At 39.6% G+C, this 19032-nt stretch overlaps 2 protein-coding genes across 2 annotated transcripts in view; one reads left to right on the top strand and one right to left on the bottom strand.

The window, feature by feature from the left end:
* Positions 1-6955: 6955 nt before the first annotated feature.
* The window catches only part of LOC311501346 (major histocompatibility complex class I-related gene protein-like), a gene marked incomplete at its 5' end in the record, with an annotated part of 30771 nt that continues 18694 nt past the window's right edge, over positions 6956-19032 (bottom strand). The window contains 6 exons of the mRNA XM_084563109.1: positions 6956-7392; positions 7498-7515; positions 7813-7926; positions 8206-8508; positions 10765-11043; positions 11471-11740. Of these exons, the coding sequence (XP_084419235.1) occupies positions 7343-7392; positions 7498-7515; positions 7813-7926; positions 8206-8508; positions 10765-11043; positions 11471-11740 (1034 nt within the window). The 3' untranslated portion in view covers positions 6956-7342. The remainder of the gene's footprint in view (positions 7393-7497; positions 7516-7812; positions 7927-8205; positions 8509-10764; positions 11044-11470; positions 11741-19032) is intronic.
* Positions 13085-16278, top strand: LOC311500922 (major histocompatibility complex class I-related gene protein-like; the record flags this gene model as incomplete). Its single annotated transcript, XM_084562558.1, has 6 exons — positions 13085-13513; positions 13631-13900; positions 14498-14776; positions 15192-15494; positions 15710-15832; positions 16253-16278. Exons 1-6 carry the CDS (start codon positions 13465-13467, stop codon positions 16276-16278), a joined length of 1050 nt encoding a protein of 349 aa, XP_084418684.1. The 5' UTR covers positions 13085-13464.

The following is a 19032-nucleotide window of genomic DNA, read 5'->3' as shown; positions in this document are numbered from 1 at the left end:
TCCCGCAGGAAACTTTGAGAGTGACTCGAGGGCTGCTGCCGGGGTTATTAAAAAAAGAAAAGGAAAAAGATGTTAGCATTACCATTACTAATACTACTTTCATGAACCCGACTCAAACTGGTACAATTATACACACAGACCAGTGAGTGGAGGCAGCGGCAGACAAGTGTTCTCTGTCCTGCCCGTTTGACTCCAGGGCTGAAGTTAGCTTTAGCGTCGGGGCTAACCCCCTTACACTTTGTCTCTACAGCGTCTAAGGAGCACACACACGGAGGCTCGACTTTACTGACTGACACACTGTTATCCTCACTGTACATTTGATACTGAACGGCACATTTTTAGTCAAGTCACTCCAACTTAGCTGCGCTCTCCGGTCACTCGCTCACCGCTCTCTCACTCTTGCTTCACCAGTCACTCAATACGCAAAGCGTCATTCACAACAAAAGCTTAAATGAGTCTGGTGGCTGTGAGTATAGCTATTTATGGATAACAGAGAATAATACTCATCATCAAAACTAGTCTATCTCAGTACAAATCACGTTAATAATTTCATCAGGCAAAATAACAACAGCACAGAGGCACACAAACTGAACTTCACTGAACTCTTCCAAGTGTACACAGACCAGAGACTAGTGAGTGGAGGCTCACTCGTTTTCAGCATCGCTCGATCGCTCATTACGCAGTTATTCACAACCGATATATCGCTATTATAATATAATTAATATACACTTATATTAATATTAAAAAAAATCGCTAATGTTAGCATTAGCATTAGCATAGCTGGCAAGCTTGTGAGCTAACGCGCTAACCAACTACCAAGCAATTAGCTGTCGTTAGCATCAGTGGCTAGCGATTAGCACAGTCACATACACACACACACACAACAGAAATTAAGTTTCCCCGAGGAAATTAAGGGAAATTAAGTTAAATTAATTATATTAAAAACCAAATTAAAAAAATACAAATAACATCCATAATTTCAACCAGCAGATATACTTTCATTAACATAGTTAGACATCAAATCTGCCCTTGAAGATTGACACACAGCTTCAGCCGCTAGCATGACACAGCATTCTTGTTCAAAAATAGACCGACTCTAAACACTTCCATCTTAGTCCTTTGTACTCAAACATGAGAGAATAATGTCTAGCTTAAATTCTATTACTTTTTGGCTAGTGCTATTAAGCTAGCAAAGTTGAAAAAACGTAGCATGTACTTACCTCTGATGATCAATCAAAGGGGAGGAGCAGAGCGGCTGGGGGCCTTTTATATGACAGGCAACGAAAAAAGCCAGTAGCCAATCAAAATCCTCCTGGATCCGACTGTCCAATCAGATGACTGATATCTGTGGCGTCATACGCATAGCAACCACAAGGCAATTACTTAAATAAACTGAAATTAACTGCCAAGGACTACAAAAATGGCTGCAGCTGTGGCCCTGGCCTGAGGCTGCCATGGTGACTTTGCTGGTTGCCATGACTACTCACAGACACAGGAGAGGAGAAGGAAGAAATTTTGATTTTTTGCCCTCTGACAGTCCTCGCATTTGGGCTCACTGAGGCAAAACCAAAGCTCACATCAGAAAAAAAAACAGACAGTGATTGGCAGGAGAAGTTCCCGAACACACTGATGTAATTTTGGTGTCTCTGGAGTAAATATTGTGGAAACTGTGGCGAGTATAAGAAGAGGGTGGATTCAGCTTTCCTCGAAAATCAGCTTCAAATTTTGAATGGGAGTTCATGGGCAGTTGGAGCGGGACACTCCTCACTCTGGGGCACGCCATTCAAATTCAGAAAATGTCTCGTCTTAGGCGAGCACATTGTATGAATCAGGACAAGATCCTCTACAAAAGTGGAAAAAATCGAATGTCTACGATGTAAGATGTGCCCAGGAGCAGCGTGGAAAGAGAAAAATTTCAGTGAATTTCAGACAGCCTCTCTCACTCTAGCCTGTGAGGTCCCCCACTCTAGGCCGAACATTCCACACAATACACACCCATTACAAACTCAGAAATTTCACATGATTGATCACGATGATTGACGAGTGATTGATCGAAAAGTATAAAAGATATCAACAATCTGAATGGTATTTTTATAGAGGACAAATTTACCTACATTTTAAAGTTTAAATGAAGTCTCTAGGTGAAATTTTGCGGGAGGAGTTAGCTTTTGAAAATGCCCCTCAAAAGTGTCAGTTTTTCCTTTTTTTTTCGTTTTTTCGCAGTTTCCCATTCATTTCAATGGGACGAATAAATTCGCGAAAAATTCGTGTATTCCTTATAAAAGTAATAGCACACCGATCCCGATAAAGGCGCACGTTTTGATGTAATTTTTGTCGGTGTCGCCCCAAAATTGCGGGGCGAGTTTGAAATCGAAAAAAGGTACGGAAGATGAATAATAATATAGAAGAAACATGCATAGTGTCTCGTGCGTAGCCTCGAGTCACTAATAATTACCGGCCTGTATCCAACTTACCATTTTTAGGTAAAGTTTTAAGTAAATTATTTTTTTTAAAGACAAACAACATTTTAGAGAGGCATCAGTCTGGTTTTAGAACGAACCACAGTACAGAGACAGCCCAGATTTTAAATGATATCAGGTTCAACATGTATAAAGATAAACTCAGAGTCTTGGTACTACTGGATCTAACCGACGCCTTTGATACAGTAGACCATCACATTTTATTAAACAGATTGAAGAACCTGGTCAGCCTCTCTGGTACTGTTTTCAACTGGTTCGTCTCTTACCTCACAGATCGACACTTCTTTGTAAGTATGGATACATGTTCCTCAGGAACCCATGAGATCAAGTGTGGGGTTCCCCCGGGGTCAATTTTAGGCCCAATTCTTTTTAATCTCTACATGATTCCCCTTGGGGATGTCATCAGGAGGCACGGCATCAGCTTTCATAGTTATGCTGACGATACACAACTGTACATGGCCATGTCTCTTGATGACACACAGCCTATTGATGCCCTTTTTAACTGCATTTTAGATATCAAGTCATGGATGGCAGCGAACTTCCTGCAGCTCAACCAGGACAAAACAGAGGTTTTAGTCATTGGTCCTGAAGGCCAGAGAGAGAAACTTTTAACAAAATTACAAGATTTTAAACCGTCTCAAACTGTAAAAAACCTTGGTGTGATTTTTGACTCTGAGCTTAGTTTTATCCCACATATCAAAAACATAACAAAGATTGGTTTTTACCATCTTAAGAATATAGCCAGACTATGCCCATTTCTCTCTCAGGCCAGCACGGAGGTGCTGATGCATGCTTTTATCTCTTGTCGTTTAGATTATTGTAATGCCCTGCTCTCTGGTCTTCCCAAAAAAAGGATCTCTAATCTCCAATTACTACAAAATTCAGCCGCACGAGTGCTGACGAGGACCAGAGGGCGGGAGCACATTACACCGGTTTTAAAATCGCTGCATTGGCTTCCCGTGCGCTTCAGGATTGATTTCAAGGTTCTTTTACTTGTTTTTAAGTGTCTTAACAGTCTTGGGCCTTCTTATTTATCTGACTTACTTTTACCATATCAACCCTCGCGGACGTCTTCCAGCACTGGCCTTTTAACCATACCTAAAGTTAGATCGAAAACACACGGGGAGGCGCCTTTTAGTTATTATGGCCCCCGATTGTGGAACAGCCTGCCGGAGAACCTCAGGGCCGCAGAGACTGTTGATGTTTTTAAAAAGAGGCTCAAGACCCACCTTTTCAATCAGGCTTTTAATTGATTTCCTTGATTCCCTTTTCTCCTTTTAATCAGACTTTCTATCATTTTAACTATATGCTTTAACTACATGTTTTTATGGTGCAAGATGAAAGAATTTTATCTGTATTGTTCATTTTTATCCTATTTTACCGTTTTTGTTTTAGTCCGTCAGTTTTTAGCAGTTTTTAGGTTTTAGCAGTTTTTATCTGACTTTTTATCATTGCTTTTTCTATTTTTATTTTAATTATATGTTTTAACTACATGTCTTAATTTTACAAGCTGAAAGCATTTTATCTATATTGATCATTTTTATCCTATTTTACAGTTTTAGTCCCTCAGTTTTTAGCTCCAGTGTCTCCTCATGGGGGCCTACCACACTGGGAGCTGCTGCTGGTCTACTGACAGGGGTGCTGTCCTGTGGGCGGCTCTGGCCCTGGTGGCTGGAGGGCTCTGCACCTTGGTGTGGGGCCTCCTGTCTGCCCGGGTTGGGGCTGTCTCTATGGCGGTGCTCCCTGTAGTCGTGGGCTGGAGGCCCTCTCGGTGTGGTCGGCCCCCAAAGGTGGCTTTCTCCGTGCTCCAGGTCTCGGTGCCCGGCGATGTCTCTCTCTAGCTTTTACAGTGACTGTGAGCCTGTGTATGTGTGTGTGTGTGTGCGTGTGTGTGTTTGTGTGTGTGGGGTGTGTGTGTGTGTGTGTGTGGGGGGGGGGGGGGGGGGGGGGGTAGATAGATAGGTTTTATTTGTCACATGCACAGTTATACATAGTACAATGCACAGTGAAATGTATTGTTGTACCTGCAGCCAGTAGTAAAAAAAATTATAAGTACTACAGTAAACAGTAGTTTGCACACAAGGTAAGCATTATAAGTGTAATGTGTAATGTGTAATGTGCATCCATTTGTATGTTAACCCAGAGAGATGAACACAATGTTCCTCAAGAAAAACATCTTCTCAACTATGACATCAAAACATTATAGAGCAGAAAATTATGCTGAGTTTGGTTTGACAGACTAACGAGTTATGAATCAACTCAGTCAGGTTTCTGGATTCAGTCTCTCAGAGAGCTCAGAGCTGTCTTCACTATCTGTAAGGTCGGAAACAAACAGAGTTAAAGGTCAACTCATAGTCTGGAGAAATCATCAACAGTTTGTCAGATCAGTTGAAACAGAATAAAATCAGGTTTACTTACCAGGTGGAGCCTTTTGGTCTGAAATGAAAAGTAAAGACAGGTCATTTCAGTTACTAAATTCAGCTGAACAATTAAAAGAAATATTAAGGTAAAAAAGTAAATAGAAACAACTTGTATCTCGACCCTTAACAGGAATAAGCGGGTATAGAAGATGAATGAATGAATGAATGTATCTCGTTTGAGATAGGAGAAGGAGAATATAGACCAAAACCCAGGTCATGTTTCTGTTACGTCCACTCGGTAGCTCTAGGGGGAGTCGTTGACCTGGAATATTTCAGAGAGACTTTGATTTGTTCACAAGACAAAAACCAACCAACCATGAACTCAGTGTTTGAACCATTTCTGCATCAGATGTGGAAGATGTTTAGAAACTACATCTAACTCAGAGAGAAGATAGAGTTTAACTTGAGGTTGTTTTTATAATGAAAGCTGTGAATCTGAGAGAAAGGGTTAGGGTACAAGTCACTGTACAACTCAGTGAGCTACAAATGATGCAGACCTTCCAAAGAGAAGATGAAAAAGTCAAGAAAACTACTGCTGAGATTAGTTGCAGGTAAGTAGAGACAAACAGCTTTTGTTGAAGCAGCAGGACCACAGACACAAGAAAAGTTCCAGAAACAGATTGACTGATTAGCTTTATTTACAAGACTGTAACTAAGCAAGTTTCAGTAGGAGTTTCCTATTTAAACCTCAAACTTCCCATTAGTCCCCTAGAACTGAAGAAACTACTCAGATGAGTGGTGAAACGTCTTCACAAAAAATTCTACAAGTCCAGTTGCCTTTTTAAACCTTTTTTGGAAATAGATCTGATGTGATTATTCAGGTTGTGAACAAGCGGCCTTGTCAGTTTAACTGTTATTGTATTTGAAGATCAAGGAAACACTGAGAAAATGTGTAAAGTTGATTAAATTATTAACCTCTTAGGTTTAACATTACCTATCACTCCCAGTAACTCTGTTGTCCTCAGGTTTATCATGTACTCATTAAGTGAAAAGTACCTGGCACATGTGCCAAGATTACAAAGCCAGATCCAAGTGAACATTAACCAAAGAAATGGACTTGTTGTTGGTGATAAATATTCACAGGATATAATTTACTCACGTTTGCTTACTGAGCCTAGAGTGATTTTTACATTGGTGTATGGGATGTGTAGTGGCCATCGCAGAGTCACTTAAAACATAAATGTCCCTCTCTAGAGACAGTGTTTGGTTTGTCCTCTCTTGATGACTGAAGAAGGAGGGTCCACTAATTCTCTCCATCAGTGAATTTGGGGGTTGAGGTGTGTGGTGAAAGAGGTGTCTTTTTTTTGTTTGTTTGTTTTTTTTTGTCCCCCAAGATGATTGATATTAAAAGGAATACAGACCAATTCCACTCCAGACTGCTAAGTGTCACACAAGAGTTAAAAAACAAACAAACACAAAGCCTTCTAAATTTACATTGGATTTAAAGGCAGCTTCACAAACACACATGGATCTAATCATGTATGCCTTGTAGTCCTAAAAAAGACTAAAATCTCGGTAAAACGAATGTCCGTTAAAGGGAGTTCAAAGAAATCAAAGGCTGTGCAAAACTGTGCCACACAACCCAAGTTACAGTGGTTCTGAGTTTTTTATGACTACATTTTGGACTTTAGCAGCAGACAAGTAGAGACAGGCAGCTTTAGATGAAGCAGACACACTTATCTGTGAGTGGGTTCAAACTTCATGAATACCATTTTAAGGTGTGTACTATCATTAGTTTATATGACTGTTTGTTTTGGTACTGAGCAATAAAACTTCTCTTTTGTGCTCAGTCAGGTGAATCAGTTACAGAGCACCAGTCTACTTCTATCCATGTGTTGGTAACACTGAGAGCTGAACACAGTGAAAAACATCTTCTCAACTTTAACAACAAAACATTAAAATGTTGAAATAAGCTGCAGAATCCAGCTTCAACCAACAAACAGGATCGGATCAAAGATCCAGACACAGATTTATTCAGGACAGACTGTGATGACACAGATATACTGTTGATTATCTTTAAAGTTAACCAAAAGAACAATAAGGGTGATAGTGCTGCTCATAGTAATGGCCTTGCTTTTATATAGCGCTTTTCTACCTATTGGTACTCAAAGCGCTTTACAGTCATAGACACATCTACCCATTCGCTCACACTTCAGCATGTGGCACATTCCGGGGATCAAACCAGTAACCCTCTGGTTTGTGGACAACCCGCTCTACCTACTGAGCCACAGACGCCCGTCAGCTGTCAGGTCAACCTAAATCACAGATTTAAAGATCTACCTACTAGAAAGCTGCTGGAAAGTTTGTGTAGAGATTGAAAAAATAAATGAAAACATGTCTTTTGTACTCAAACATCTTCTCAACTTTGACATCAAAACATTATAGAGCAGCACATGATGCTGAGTTTGGTTTGACAGACTAATGAGTTATGAATCAACTCAGTCATGTTTCTGGATTCAGTCTCTCAGAGAGCTCAGAGCTGTCTTCACTATCTGTAAGGTCAGAAACAAACAGAGTTAAAGGTCAACTCATAGTCTGGAGAAATCATCAACAGTTTGTTAGATCAGTTGAAACAGAATAAAATCAGTTTTACTTACCAGGTGGAGCCTTTTGGTCTGAAATGAAAAGTAAAGACAGGTCATTTCAGTTCCAGTTGTTAATGTCAGAATATCTTTCATCATCTTATCTCCAGTGAATATGATCCTCTTCTACTCACTCAACCTGAAGAATAAATCCACTCTGCTCTTCTGTTTAGTTCTCACTTTGTTTCTTTCTTCATCACTTCTCTCCCTCATCATCATAGTATAGTCATGTTCTCCTGACTTCTCCTGACTCTGAGACTTACTCAGCTTTTACTGCTGGATGCTTCAAATTGTAGGATTCAACTCAAAGACTAAATCAAAGTAGCTCACCTTGATTCTTTTTATGAACCATGAATCCAGCAGCTGCTGCAAAGACGACAACAAGAACAACCACTGCAGTGATGATGATGATGGTGGTGGTGGTCATGTAGCTGGGCTTCTCAGCTGAATAAACAACGTTAAACAAAAGAGATAAACAGTTCCAGGTTGAACAGGTTTGAACAGAGAAACATCCATCCATCAATGTTCATTATACAGTACAGAAACATGACCAAATAGAAAAATCTTTATTATTTTGTCTTAGACAATCTACAGAGATGTACTGATGATCTCTAGAGATGCTAGAAAGAAGAGCATGACATGACTGAAGTAAATAATTTCCTGATTTAATTACCAACACAATCCCAGGACTAGAGCTGGAAATCTATTAAACCTCATTCTTACCCCAGTTGGTTCTGATCTGTTCTTCATCCAGTTTGGTGATGATGTCGTCCTCCACACCAGAGAGATGAAACACACAGTCGTACCTCCTCCAGTCTTCAGGTGAGACTGATGAAATGTCCAGGTCAACATTCATCTGGAAGGATCCATCATGGTTGGGGAGGAGCTCTCCTTGTTCCACTCCTTCATGAATCTCCTCTCCATCTTTCCTCCAGAACATCATGGCTCTGTCAGGGTAGAAACCTGTAGCGTGGCAGCTGACTGGAGAGGAGGGAGTCTTCTGGAGGAGAGACACTGAGGGGAGGTCTGGAGAGAGAGAGAGAGAGGAGAAAGTAGGGAAAGATGATAAAGAGCCAACAAGGAAGGAAAGAAATCAAGAGGTACAAGATGAAAAATCAAAGTAAAGATAAATAAATACTAACAATCTACAGTCAACTACTATATCAGCTCTGTCAGTCTACAGTCCCTGACAAAAGTCTTGTCACTTATCCATTTTGTAGAAACAACAGTTTATAACCTGACTTTTAATTAATCCATTGGTTTTAGAAATGGCTCATATGAAAGCTAAAACCCTCCCAAATTTTGTTTGATATGCTAAAATAAATTTGCTTCACTGAAGAAAGATTGATCATTTAATGAACACAGAAAGGTCAGATTTTGGCAAGACAAAAGTCTTGTCGCTTGGGTACAAGTTGACCCTAAGTGCCCCTCAAAAAAGTATTATCAATTTGTTTTACAAGCAATGGCTAATTACAATCCCAACAGCTTTTGAAATAATGTTTTGGTGCCAAACAAAACTGCTGAAAAGCATTCTAACGTTCACAGCTTGGTAAAGCCCACTGAGTCAGTTTTTGCAAAGACAAAAGTCTTGTCGATTATCATATGATGAACCCAATCCTAGATTACAGCCTCAAAGAATAAGAAAAAGATTTGAAGAGACTGGAGATGTTTTTGACAAGCCCAGGTCCGGCAGACCCCGCAAGACAACTGCTCGGGAGGACCGTTTGTTGGCTCGAAAATCCAAGGCCAGCCCCTTTTCCACTGCAGCAGAGCTCCACCAGGCCTTGTCACCTCAAGTCCCCGTGTCAACCAAAACAGTTTGTAGAATTCTGTCTCGAAATGGCCTCCATGGTAGAATCAGTGCCCAGAAACCAGCACTAAACAAAAGGCAATTAAAAAAACGTGTGGCATTTGCCAAGGCCCACAGCCTGCTAAAAGGATGGACGCTGGAAAAGTGGCAGAAGGTGGATTTCTCAGATGAATCTTCGGTTGAATTACATCACAGCCGCCGCAAATATTGCAGGAGACCTACTGGAGCTCGCATGGATCCGAGATTCACCCAGAAAACAGTTAAATTTGGTGGCGGAAAAATCATGGTCTGGGGTTACATCCAGTATGGGGGTGTGCGAGAGATTTGCAGGGTGGAAGGCAATATCAATAGCGTAAAATATCAAGAAGTATTAGCTACCTCTTACATTCCCAACCATAAAAGGGGTCAAATTTTGCAGAAGGATGGTGCTCCATCGCATACTTCCATCTCTACATCAAAGTTCCTCAAGGCGAAGAAGCTCAAGGTGCTCCAGGACTGGCCAGCCCAGTCACCAGACATGAACATCATTGAGCATGTCTGGGGAAGAATGAAAGAGGAAGCATGGAAGACGAAACCAAAGCATCTTGATGAACTCTGGGAGGCATGTAAGACTGCTTTCTTTGCTATTCCTGATGACTTCATCAATAAATTGTATGAATCATTGTCGAACCGCATGGATGCAGTCCTTCAAGCTCATGGAAGTCATACAAGATATTAAATATGGATCTCACAGCACCAGTACTTCATTCACTGATGTTATGCATCATATTTTTGTATTTGAAGTAAATGATTTGTTCAATTTTCACATTACTTTCTGTAGGCGACAAAACTTTTGTCTTGCCAAAATCTGACCTTTCTGTGTTCATTAAATGATCAATCTTTCTTCAGTGAAGCAAATTTATTTTAGTATATCAAACATAATTTGGGAGGGTTTTAGCTTTCATATGAGCCATTTCTAAAACCAATGGATTAATTAAAAGTCAGGTTATAAACTGTTGTTTCTACAAAATTGATAAGTGACAAGACTTTTGTCAGGGACTGTACATTCAGACACATTCAGTCTTTATGCTACATGTAAATGTCATCATGTCACCAAGTTAAATACCATCTTATTTCTCTGTTTTCATGACGGTCTTTGTGGCTTAACTCAAAGAACAAAGGACACATGAGGCTGATCTGAGGTCATTAAGTATTGGACAAACTGACCCTTTGACCTGAAGATGGTGCTAAATGAAAAGTCAGGGATTCAGTTCATCCTCTTTGAATGTGTGTACCACATTTCATGGACTACCATCAAGTGTTGGTGCAGGTATTTGAATCTTAACAAAACATGTAAATCTGCCTGTGATGCTAAAGAATAAAAGGCCAGAGGGCAGAAATAACAGCCAGAAAGAAGATCATGTAAGACTGATAAGATGTTATACACAAGAAATACTGTGTTCACTAAACTACATGAGGTCACATGATTCTACCTTTCCTCAGCAGAGAGCTCTTCCCATACTCCAGATACATCTTCAGCCACTCAGGAAAAGTCTGAGTGAGCAACCTCACATTGTATTTCATGCTCTTTTTCTCAGTCTCCCATATTATTTTAGTGTAGACAGCCAGTGGTTCTGGAGCGACCCATGTCTCAGTCTTCGGATCAAATGTAATGAAGTCTTCTCCATTATAGCCATATTGCCATAAGCCAGTAACCTCTCCAGTCTCTTCTTCCCATTCACAGCCATACACAAGCTGTAAGATGTGGACACCTGAAAGACAAACAGACACCAGAGACTTCATCAACAATCAGTATATTTTTGTTCTGAATCACATGACATCCCCAGGTAAAACTAATCCTGTGCAAATAGGACATTTGTGGTGTAATTTATACTTTACAAATTACAGACATGTCCGGTTCACCTGCCATTAAGATCACAGATGACCTCTGACATTATTACCAATTTCCAGAGGTCTCCAGGTAAAACTAGTCCCATGTAAATAGGGCTTACATTAATATACTTTTTATCACAGATTTTTAAGGGGTGGTATTAATAATGTTTGATCATATCTGTTCTTGTCAACCGAGAAACACAAAATGTCAATGTACCATCCATAGTAAAGACAAACTAATGAGCCAGTTCTGTTTGGACATGTATTCTATAATCTACAATAATCTGAGGTCAGAACATACTGTACCTTCACTTTGGTTGAAGCGCTCCTTCAAACTGGAAATCCAGAATTTGAACTGGCTGGAACACTCTGAAAAACACCAGTCAGTGTTCACCTTTAATTGTTCAGGATCGTCGTCAAAGACGTTTTTCATCCAGTCCTGTTTTGGCTCTAAAATCTTGTTGGTGCCGTCGCAGTAGATCGCCGGAATTTCATCAACCACTGTCACAGACAAATATTCTGGTAGGTTTGTGAGTCCAGAGGAGCCAGTGATGTACATTTTCAGGGTGTGCTTCACTGTGGGACAAACAAGGTTTATAATGTCAGTAAATAAATGAATACGCTGGATTCTCATAAAGTTGTAGATAAAATAAAGTCAAGTGAAAAGATGATGAAGGATAGAAATGTGATCTTACCTGATGATGAAACATGAAAGAAGAGAAGCAACAGAAATAAAGTTTTCATCTTGATTTTATTTTTGTAAAGATGTACAACTAAACCACCAGCTGGCTGAGCTGCTGAGAGCGTGGTTAACTGAAATGAAAGTAAAACTTCTCTGCACTTTATCTACACCTCCACTGGCTGAGCAAATGACTTGGCTTGTGCTTAATCACCCTGTAGCTAACGTTAGTTAAACCTTACCACAAAAAAAAAAAAAAAAAAACAAGCTCGCAACAGTAGCCTTGTAATAAATGTTATTTATATGCTGGGTTGCTGAAGTGTTGCATGCAGTATGATCAGTTACTATACCACACATACGGTTACACATGCACATAAACACACACTCATATATCCCTGTAAACATGCACCTACATATACACATATCTATCTACATAATATATACGTTCAGAAACATATACATATATGAATGTGCATGCACAGATAGTGATCTCTCAGTCAGCTGTCACGTTACGGGTTTCTAAGAGGAAATGTTTGTGTTATGTGGATACTCTATTTTTTTTTTCCAGTAAAAAAATCAATTATAATAAGTGTTTGTTCAGTCAAGTGGGCCAGTGACTGTAGTTTAGTCCCTGAAGATAAAGTGTAGATATAAGATAGAGACAAGTAAGTTAATGTTCTCTATTGTTTGTGATACTCATGAACAGAATATCAAGCTAATGCTCATGTCACACAAACTAGTTTTTCTCTTTCTTTATAGTTTTTACATTTTCACAGTGTAAAAAGAACCGTGAGCTTCACTGAGGTGATCAGTTTCCTGTTGTTGTCGCCCTCTGGTGGACAGATGGTGGACCTGATTGTGGCTTTCACTCCAAACATTGAACACATCAGTCATTTTAAATGCTCATTAAATGTTGTACATGGTGCTTTTCCCTAAAATAAATAAACATGAAACAAACAGCTACAGTGGAAGACTATTTGACCAGTTTTATGACCTTTTTATTTATAAATATCTTTTTGCTTCTTTGTTTTCATGCTGTTTCATCTAAAGCTGTCTGTCTCTACTTGTCTGCTGTATTGCTCGAAAAAGACATGAGGTAATGACAGGGATAAGTTGGTATATATTGTGCTCTTGTATGTCCAAGAAAAGAAGCTTGGCTTAAATGCTGATATCAAAGAATCTGACTTCCGAGGGGACAAAAAGACCTGAAGAACTAAAGTCCCAAATGTCTCATACAGGGGGTGAGAGGGGTTGTTCCTGTTATTCGACAGTTTGGCCAACATCCTCCTCTCCCCCACCTGCTCCACTGAGTCCAGAGGACAACCATGGAAATGACTGAATAGTGATTGGTTTATGAAAGACATATCTGCAGCTCAGCAGTAGATTCCTTGATGATTACTTTGTAATATTCTCTCTGTAAGGTCTGTATGGATGAGGAAGTGGAATTTCAAAGATCCTTTTTCTTTAATCTTCTGTCACATGTTTACTTGTGAGAAACCAAAACCGTTTGACTTGATTGTCATTAAGTTTTTGCTGCAGTCAGCAGGTTTCAGTCAAACACATTCATATCAGTCCAACCAGCTGGTGACTTGGTCTAAAGTCTTTATAGAAACAGAACAAGATGAAAACTTTACTTTTGTTGCTTCTCTTCTGTTGTGTTTCATCAACTGGTAAGATCTCATTCACATTCTTCCTTTTCTAGTTTTCTTTTAACAGAAATCTACCATATTTGTGACCATGAGTCTATTTATGTTTCACTCACATTATAAATGTTGTTTTTTCCACAGTGAAACACTCACTGAAATATTTCATCACTGGATCCTCTGGAGTCTCAACCCTTCCAGACCTTGTGCTTGTTGCATCGGTTGATGACATCCAGGCTGGATACTGCGACAGCAGTAACAACAAATTAGAACCAAAACTGGACTGGGTGAAAAAAGTCTTTGAAAATGATCCTGATCATTCAAAGCTGTACACTGACTATTGTGTTGTGGATTATCCTAATTTCTTCAAAACCATGATTTCCAGTCTGAAGCAGGTCTTCAACCAAAGTGAAGGTACAGTATGTTGTGTGTTGTATGTGGGTACCTGACCTCAGATTATTATAGATCATAGAACATAAACTAAACTGACTCATGATCATAGCCACAGAGTTCAGGTGTTAGATGTAAAATGGATGGATCAGAACAGAAATGATCAACCTTATTTATGTATAAAACAATAAATATATTTATTATTCTTTGATGAATTAAACTAGTCATTCAAAAAATGAGACCATAAAGGTTTCATTCTACATCTCAGTGTTTTTATAGTCTGCATATCTCTCTGTCACCTGACTCCTGGTCTGATCCTGGATCAGTATCTGTTCTTGTTTTCCTTAATATGCACTAGAGCAAAAGAGATTAAGTTAAAGAGAAGTGTAGGACATTCCCATGACTATGATCAGTAGCCTACATGACAATAAGGATCTCTGAGTTTAGATGTGAACCAGTTGCCTGGACACATGTAGCCTATACTGCAGCACATGTCTGATGGTCAGCATGTAAATGGTTGTTTGATTATAAACGCTGAGGGAGACGGATCCTTGTAGTGTGTGATTTTAAAATTCATCATTGTTCATTATACATTATATCTCTGTTGTCTGTATCTTATAGGTGTTCACATTTTACAGCTTATGCATGGCTGTGAATGGGATGAAAAGACTGAAGCGGTTACTGGTTCCGTACAGTATGGTTATGATGGAGAAGACTTCATTGCTCTGGATCTGAAGAACTTGACATGGATCGCTCCGAAACCTCAGGCCGTCTCCACCAAACTGAAATGGGATTCAGACAAAGATAGAATAAAATACAATGAGCAGTTTGTCACTCAGATTTGTCCTGAGTGGCTGAAAATGTATTTACAGTATGGAAAGAGCTCTCTGTTGAGAACAGGTACGTAGAATCATTAGAAAATGTTGTTGATTCCACTTGAAATTCACAGGTCACTAAACACTAAATAAATGTAAACTGTCTGGACGAGAGGACACAGAGTGGAGGAAGAAACTGGACAGAGGCAGGAGATGAGAACACCAGGTTCTCCATGAACCACCTTCATAGAAAATAACTGCTGACTGACAACAGAGGATTTTACATGGAGCTGTAGCAGTGAAAGCTTTTATTTCTGTTATTAACCTGACGGTGTCCAGTGGTTGTCCTTCTCATGGACGAAAAGAGACTGTGTTTCAATGGTTTAATGACTGCAACAGATTCTGGAACATTTTAACACAGAGAATATTTTTAGCTGTTTTACTGTGACATGGTCAAAAACTACCTTCATTAGGAGCTGATCCTCTTTCTCTCTCTCCAGACCTCCCCTCAGTGTCTCTCCTCCAGAAGACTCCCTCCTCTCCAGTCAGCTGCCACGCTACAGGTTTCTACCCTGACAGAGCCATGATGTTCTGGAGGAAAGATGGAGAGGAGATTCATGAAGGAGTGGAACAAGGAGAGATCCTCCCCAACCATGATGGATCCTTCCAGATGAATGTTGACCTGGACATTTCATCAGTCTCACCTGAAGACTGGAGGAGGTACGACTGTGTGTTTCATCTCTCTGGTGTGGAGGACGACATCATCACCAAACTGGATGAAGAACAGATCAGAACCAACAGAGGTAAGAGTGACTGTGGTTTGTTGGATATTTCAGGCCTTGTCCTGAAGGTTAGTTGGAAATTTATCTAACCAGACTGTAATGAGGCTTTGAGCCACAGAAAATGTCATAAGAAGAGTTTCATTTTATACAGACGGAAAGTAAATGAGGTGGAATGTACCTCTGTTCTGACCTGATTTATCTGAACTGTTCTTAATCTTTTGTCATTTTTTATTCAGCTGAGAAGTCCAATAACAAGACCTCCACCACCACCACCACCGTCATCATCATCACTGCAGTGGTTGTTCTTCTTGTCGTCTTTGCAGCAGCTACTGGATTCGTGGTTCATAAAAAGACAAAAGGTGCGCTACTTTGATTTAGTCTTTGATTTGAATCCTACAATTTGAAGCATCCAGCAGTAAAAGCTGGGTAAGTCTCATAGTCAGGAGAAGTCAGGAGAACATGACTGTACTATGATGATGAGGGAGAGAAGTGATGAAGAAAGAAACAAAGTGAGAACTAAACAGAAGAGCAGAGTGGATTTATTCTTCAGGTTGAATGAGTAGAAGAGGATCATATTCACTGGAGATAAGATGATGAAAGATATTCTGACATTAACAACTGGAACTGAAATGACCTGTCTTTACTTTTCATTTCAGACCAACGTTATTCATCTGGTAAGTAAAGCTGATTTTATTCTGTTTCAACTGATCTAACAAACTGTTGATGATTTCTCCAGACTATGAGTTGACCTTTAACTCTGTTTGTTTCTGACCTTACAGATAGTGAAGACAACAATGAACTCTGAGAAACTGAATCCAGAAACCAGACTGAGTTGATTCATAACTTGTTCGTCTGTCAAACCAAACTCAGCATCATTTTCTGCTCTATAATGTTTTGATATCATAGTTGAGAAGATGATGCAAATTTCCCAGCAGCTTTCCAGTTGGTATCAAGGACAGCCCACACCTAATGATGATGATCTTTAAATATGAACTCTCACAGCAGTTACTTGTTCTCTTGCAGCTCAGCATATTGATTGATCTTTAAGGTGGATGAAGATCCTAATGAATATGTTTAAATGCTGAACCAATGAGCTGGTTTTAGTTCATACTGTGATTTAGATTGACCTGACAGCTGACTGTGAGCAGCACTATCACTACTATTGTTCTTTTGGTTAACTTTAAAGATAATCAGCAGTATTTATGTGTAAATACAGTCTTGTAAATAAAGCCAATCAGAAAATATAAATCTGTTTCTGGATCTTTTCTTGTGTCTGTGGTCCTGCTGCTTCAACTAAAGCTGTTTGTCTCTGCTTATCTGTTTCTAAACTCAGCAGTAGTTTTCTTGACTTTTTCAAATTCTCTGTGGAAGCTCTCCTCAGGGCTTTGTGTACCTGGGCTGATGAGACGGTTTGTTTTCATGCAGTATAACATTAGACTTTAAAGAGCAACATTATTGTTGTGCAGAACTAAGAACATTATGAGATTACCATCCAGTGATGACACATAACATATTGATTGAGTCTAAATGTGTATGGATGAAGATTTAGGAGAGTAAGGAGAGAAAGACTGGTAAGAGGATGGAGCCAGCTGGTAAGAGACATATTCAGTGCCCTCATTCTAGTTCCACAAGCATTTTCACTTTCCTCTGCCTCCTTAAGCCCATGCCATTTGCCTAAAGTGACAAAAAAACATTACACAACCTGCCATATCATATGATACTACCATTTTGGGAAAATTTACACACACAGAATACATTCAAAAATATTGTATCATACACATGTGATAATTTAAGTAGAGAAATTATTTGGTCATACATTTTTTTTGTAATTCATAGTCATTCCCAAGAGCCATTACAGACACAAAAATTCAATGCATCACACATTATGTGGTTAAGAGCTACAGCTGCCTGTGAATATACACCTGGCCAGTAGGTGGTGTCGTGTGCATGTAAAGCTTCGAGAGATTAACCCTTTCTCGAACCAACTGGCTCAAGTGGTTGGATGCCTCATAAGGTTTCATCTCACCATCACTACCCTCCAGCCGTTCTGCTCTACGTCTGCTGCTAACTCTGCATACTTAGCTCTCTTACGCTCGTTAGCCTCCTCAACTCTATCTTCCCACGGGACAGTCAGCTCTATGAAATAGACTACTTTCTCTGGCTCAGACCACAACAGCAGATCTGGGCGTAGTTGGGTGCTAGCTATCTTGGCTGGAATAACTAGTTGTCCATTTAAATCCGCCCTCATCTCCTAGGCTCTTCCTACTCTTAACTGTCCCGTGTTATGCCTGATGCCTGCTAGTCTAGCCTTTTCTCCTTCCCATACAAACTTAATGTGTGTGTTCTCTCTGTTAACGGTTATGGAATTTACATTCACCCGTTTTTTCTCAATTGCAGCTGCTAAACATTTCAGTACCTGATTGTGACGCCAGGTATAACGTCCTTGGGAAAGACTAACCTTACAACCTGTCAGAATATGGCTAAGCATGCATACACAAGTGCACAGTGGGTAGGTAGCATCCTCACCTACCCACTGGTTTAGGTTCTGTGGAGTTGGCAGCACATCATAAGTAGCCCCTATCATAAATCTGATCCTGCTAGCCTCCATGCTCCAAAGCTTAGTGTTGTACACATTTGGTCTACGTGACTCTGAATATAGTTCAATCAGAGACACATCTGGAGAGTACTGCTGGACCTATTTAAAAAGCCTTAAATAAAAAGAAAAATCACCTAATTCGCTGTTAAACATTTAGAGGCACCTTCTTCTCAACCAATTACTATATATCAGACACTTCTTTTCAGAGTCCACATTCCACAACCACATTTATATCAAATTATGTGATTTAGAAACATTCACGTCAAATTTGACCCAGAGGACAACAGGAAGGTTAAGTAGTGAGTTGTGTGATTGTATTTATTGTGTCAATATTTGAAGTGTAAGTATGTTTTATTTAATTTCACATGATCAACCCCAGTGCCACTACTCTTTATCATGGATTTACTGCATGAAATGTTTATTTTTCATGAATACTAAAGGCCATGCATCCAAAATGCTGAACTGTCACCTGTTAATAATGATGATGAAACCCCTTTTATAATGAAATCATGGTTGGGTTTGTCCGGAAATACTGTTCAGTTTGACACGAGTTTAATTATTTATGGGAATTTATGTCGCCCTCTAGTGGATAGTGGTGGTAACTACTGGACGTTTCAATGAAGCAGGCCACACTGTGTTTGGTTATATTTATAATAAAATGGACAGATCAAAACTTTATCCTGATGATACAAACTAAACATTAATTATTACAGTTCAGCTTAAACATGAATGTGTGTGTGTTTTGGTGGCGGTGGAGAAAAATCATGAGATCAAATCATTTCTCGTTTGTTGGCCAACATTAAAAATACAGTCAGTCCTTGGTGAATGGACGTCAGTCAAAGGAATCTGAATGAGCTGCATGATTAAGAAGTGTAAAGGTCTAATTAAAGTACACACATGGAATATCAAACACTGTACACTGTGGAGTCATAGAAAATATGTTTAAAACACAGTTAATGAGCT

This window comes from Chelon labrosus (assembly GCF_963514085.1).
Source record: "Chelon labrosus genome assembly, chromosome: 16".
Classification (NCBI taxonomy): domain Eukaryota; kingdom Metazoa; phylum Chordata; class Actinopteri; order Mugiliformes; family Mugilidae; genus Chelon; species Chelon labrosus.
The sequence above is the reverse complement of the archived record's forward strand: the minus strand, read 5'-3'. Positions and strand labels throughout refer to the sequence as shown.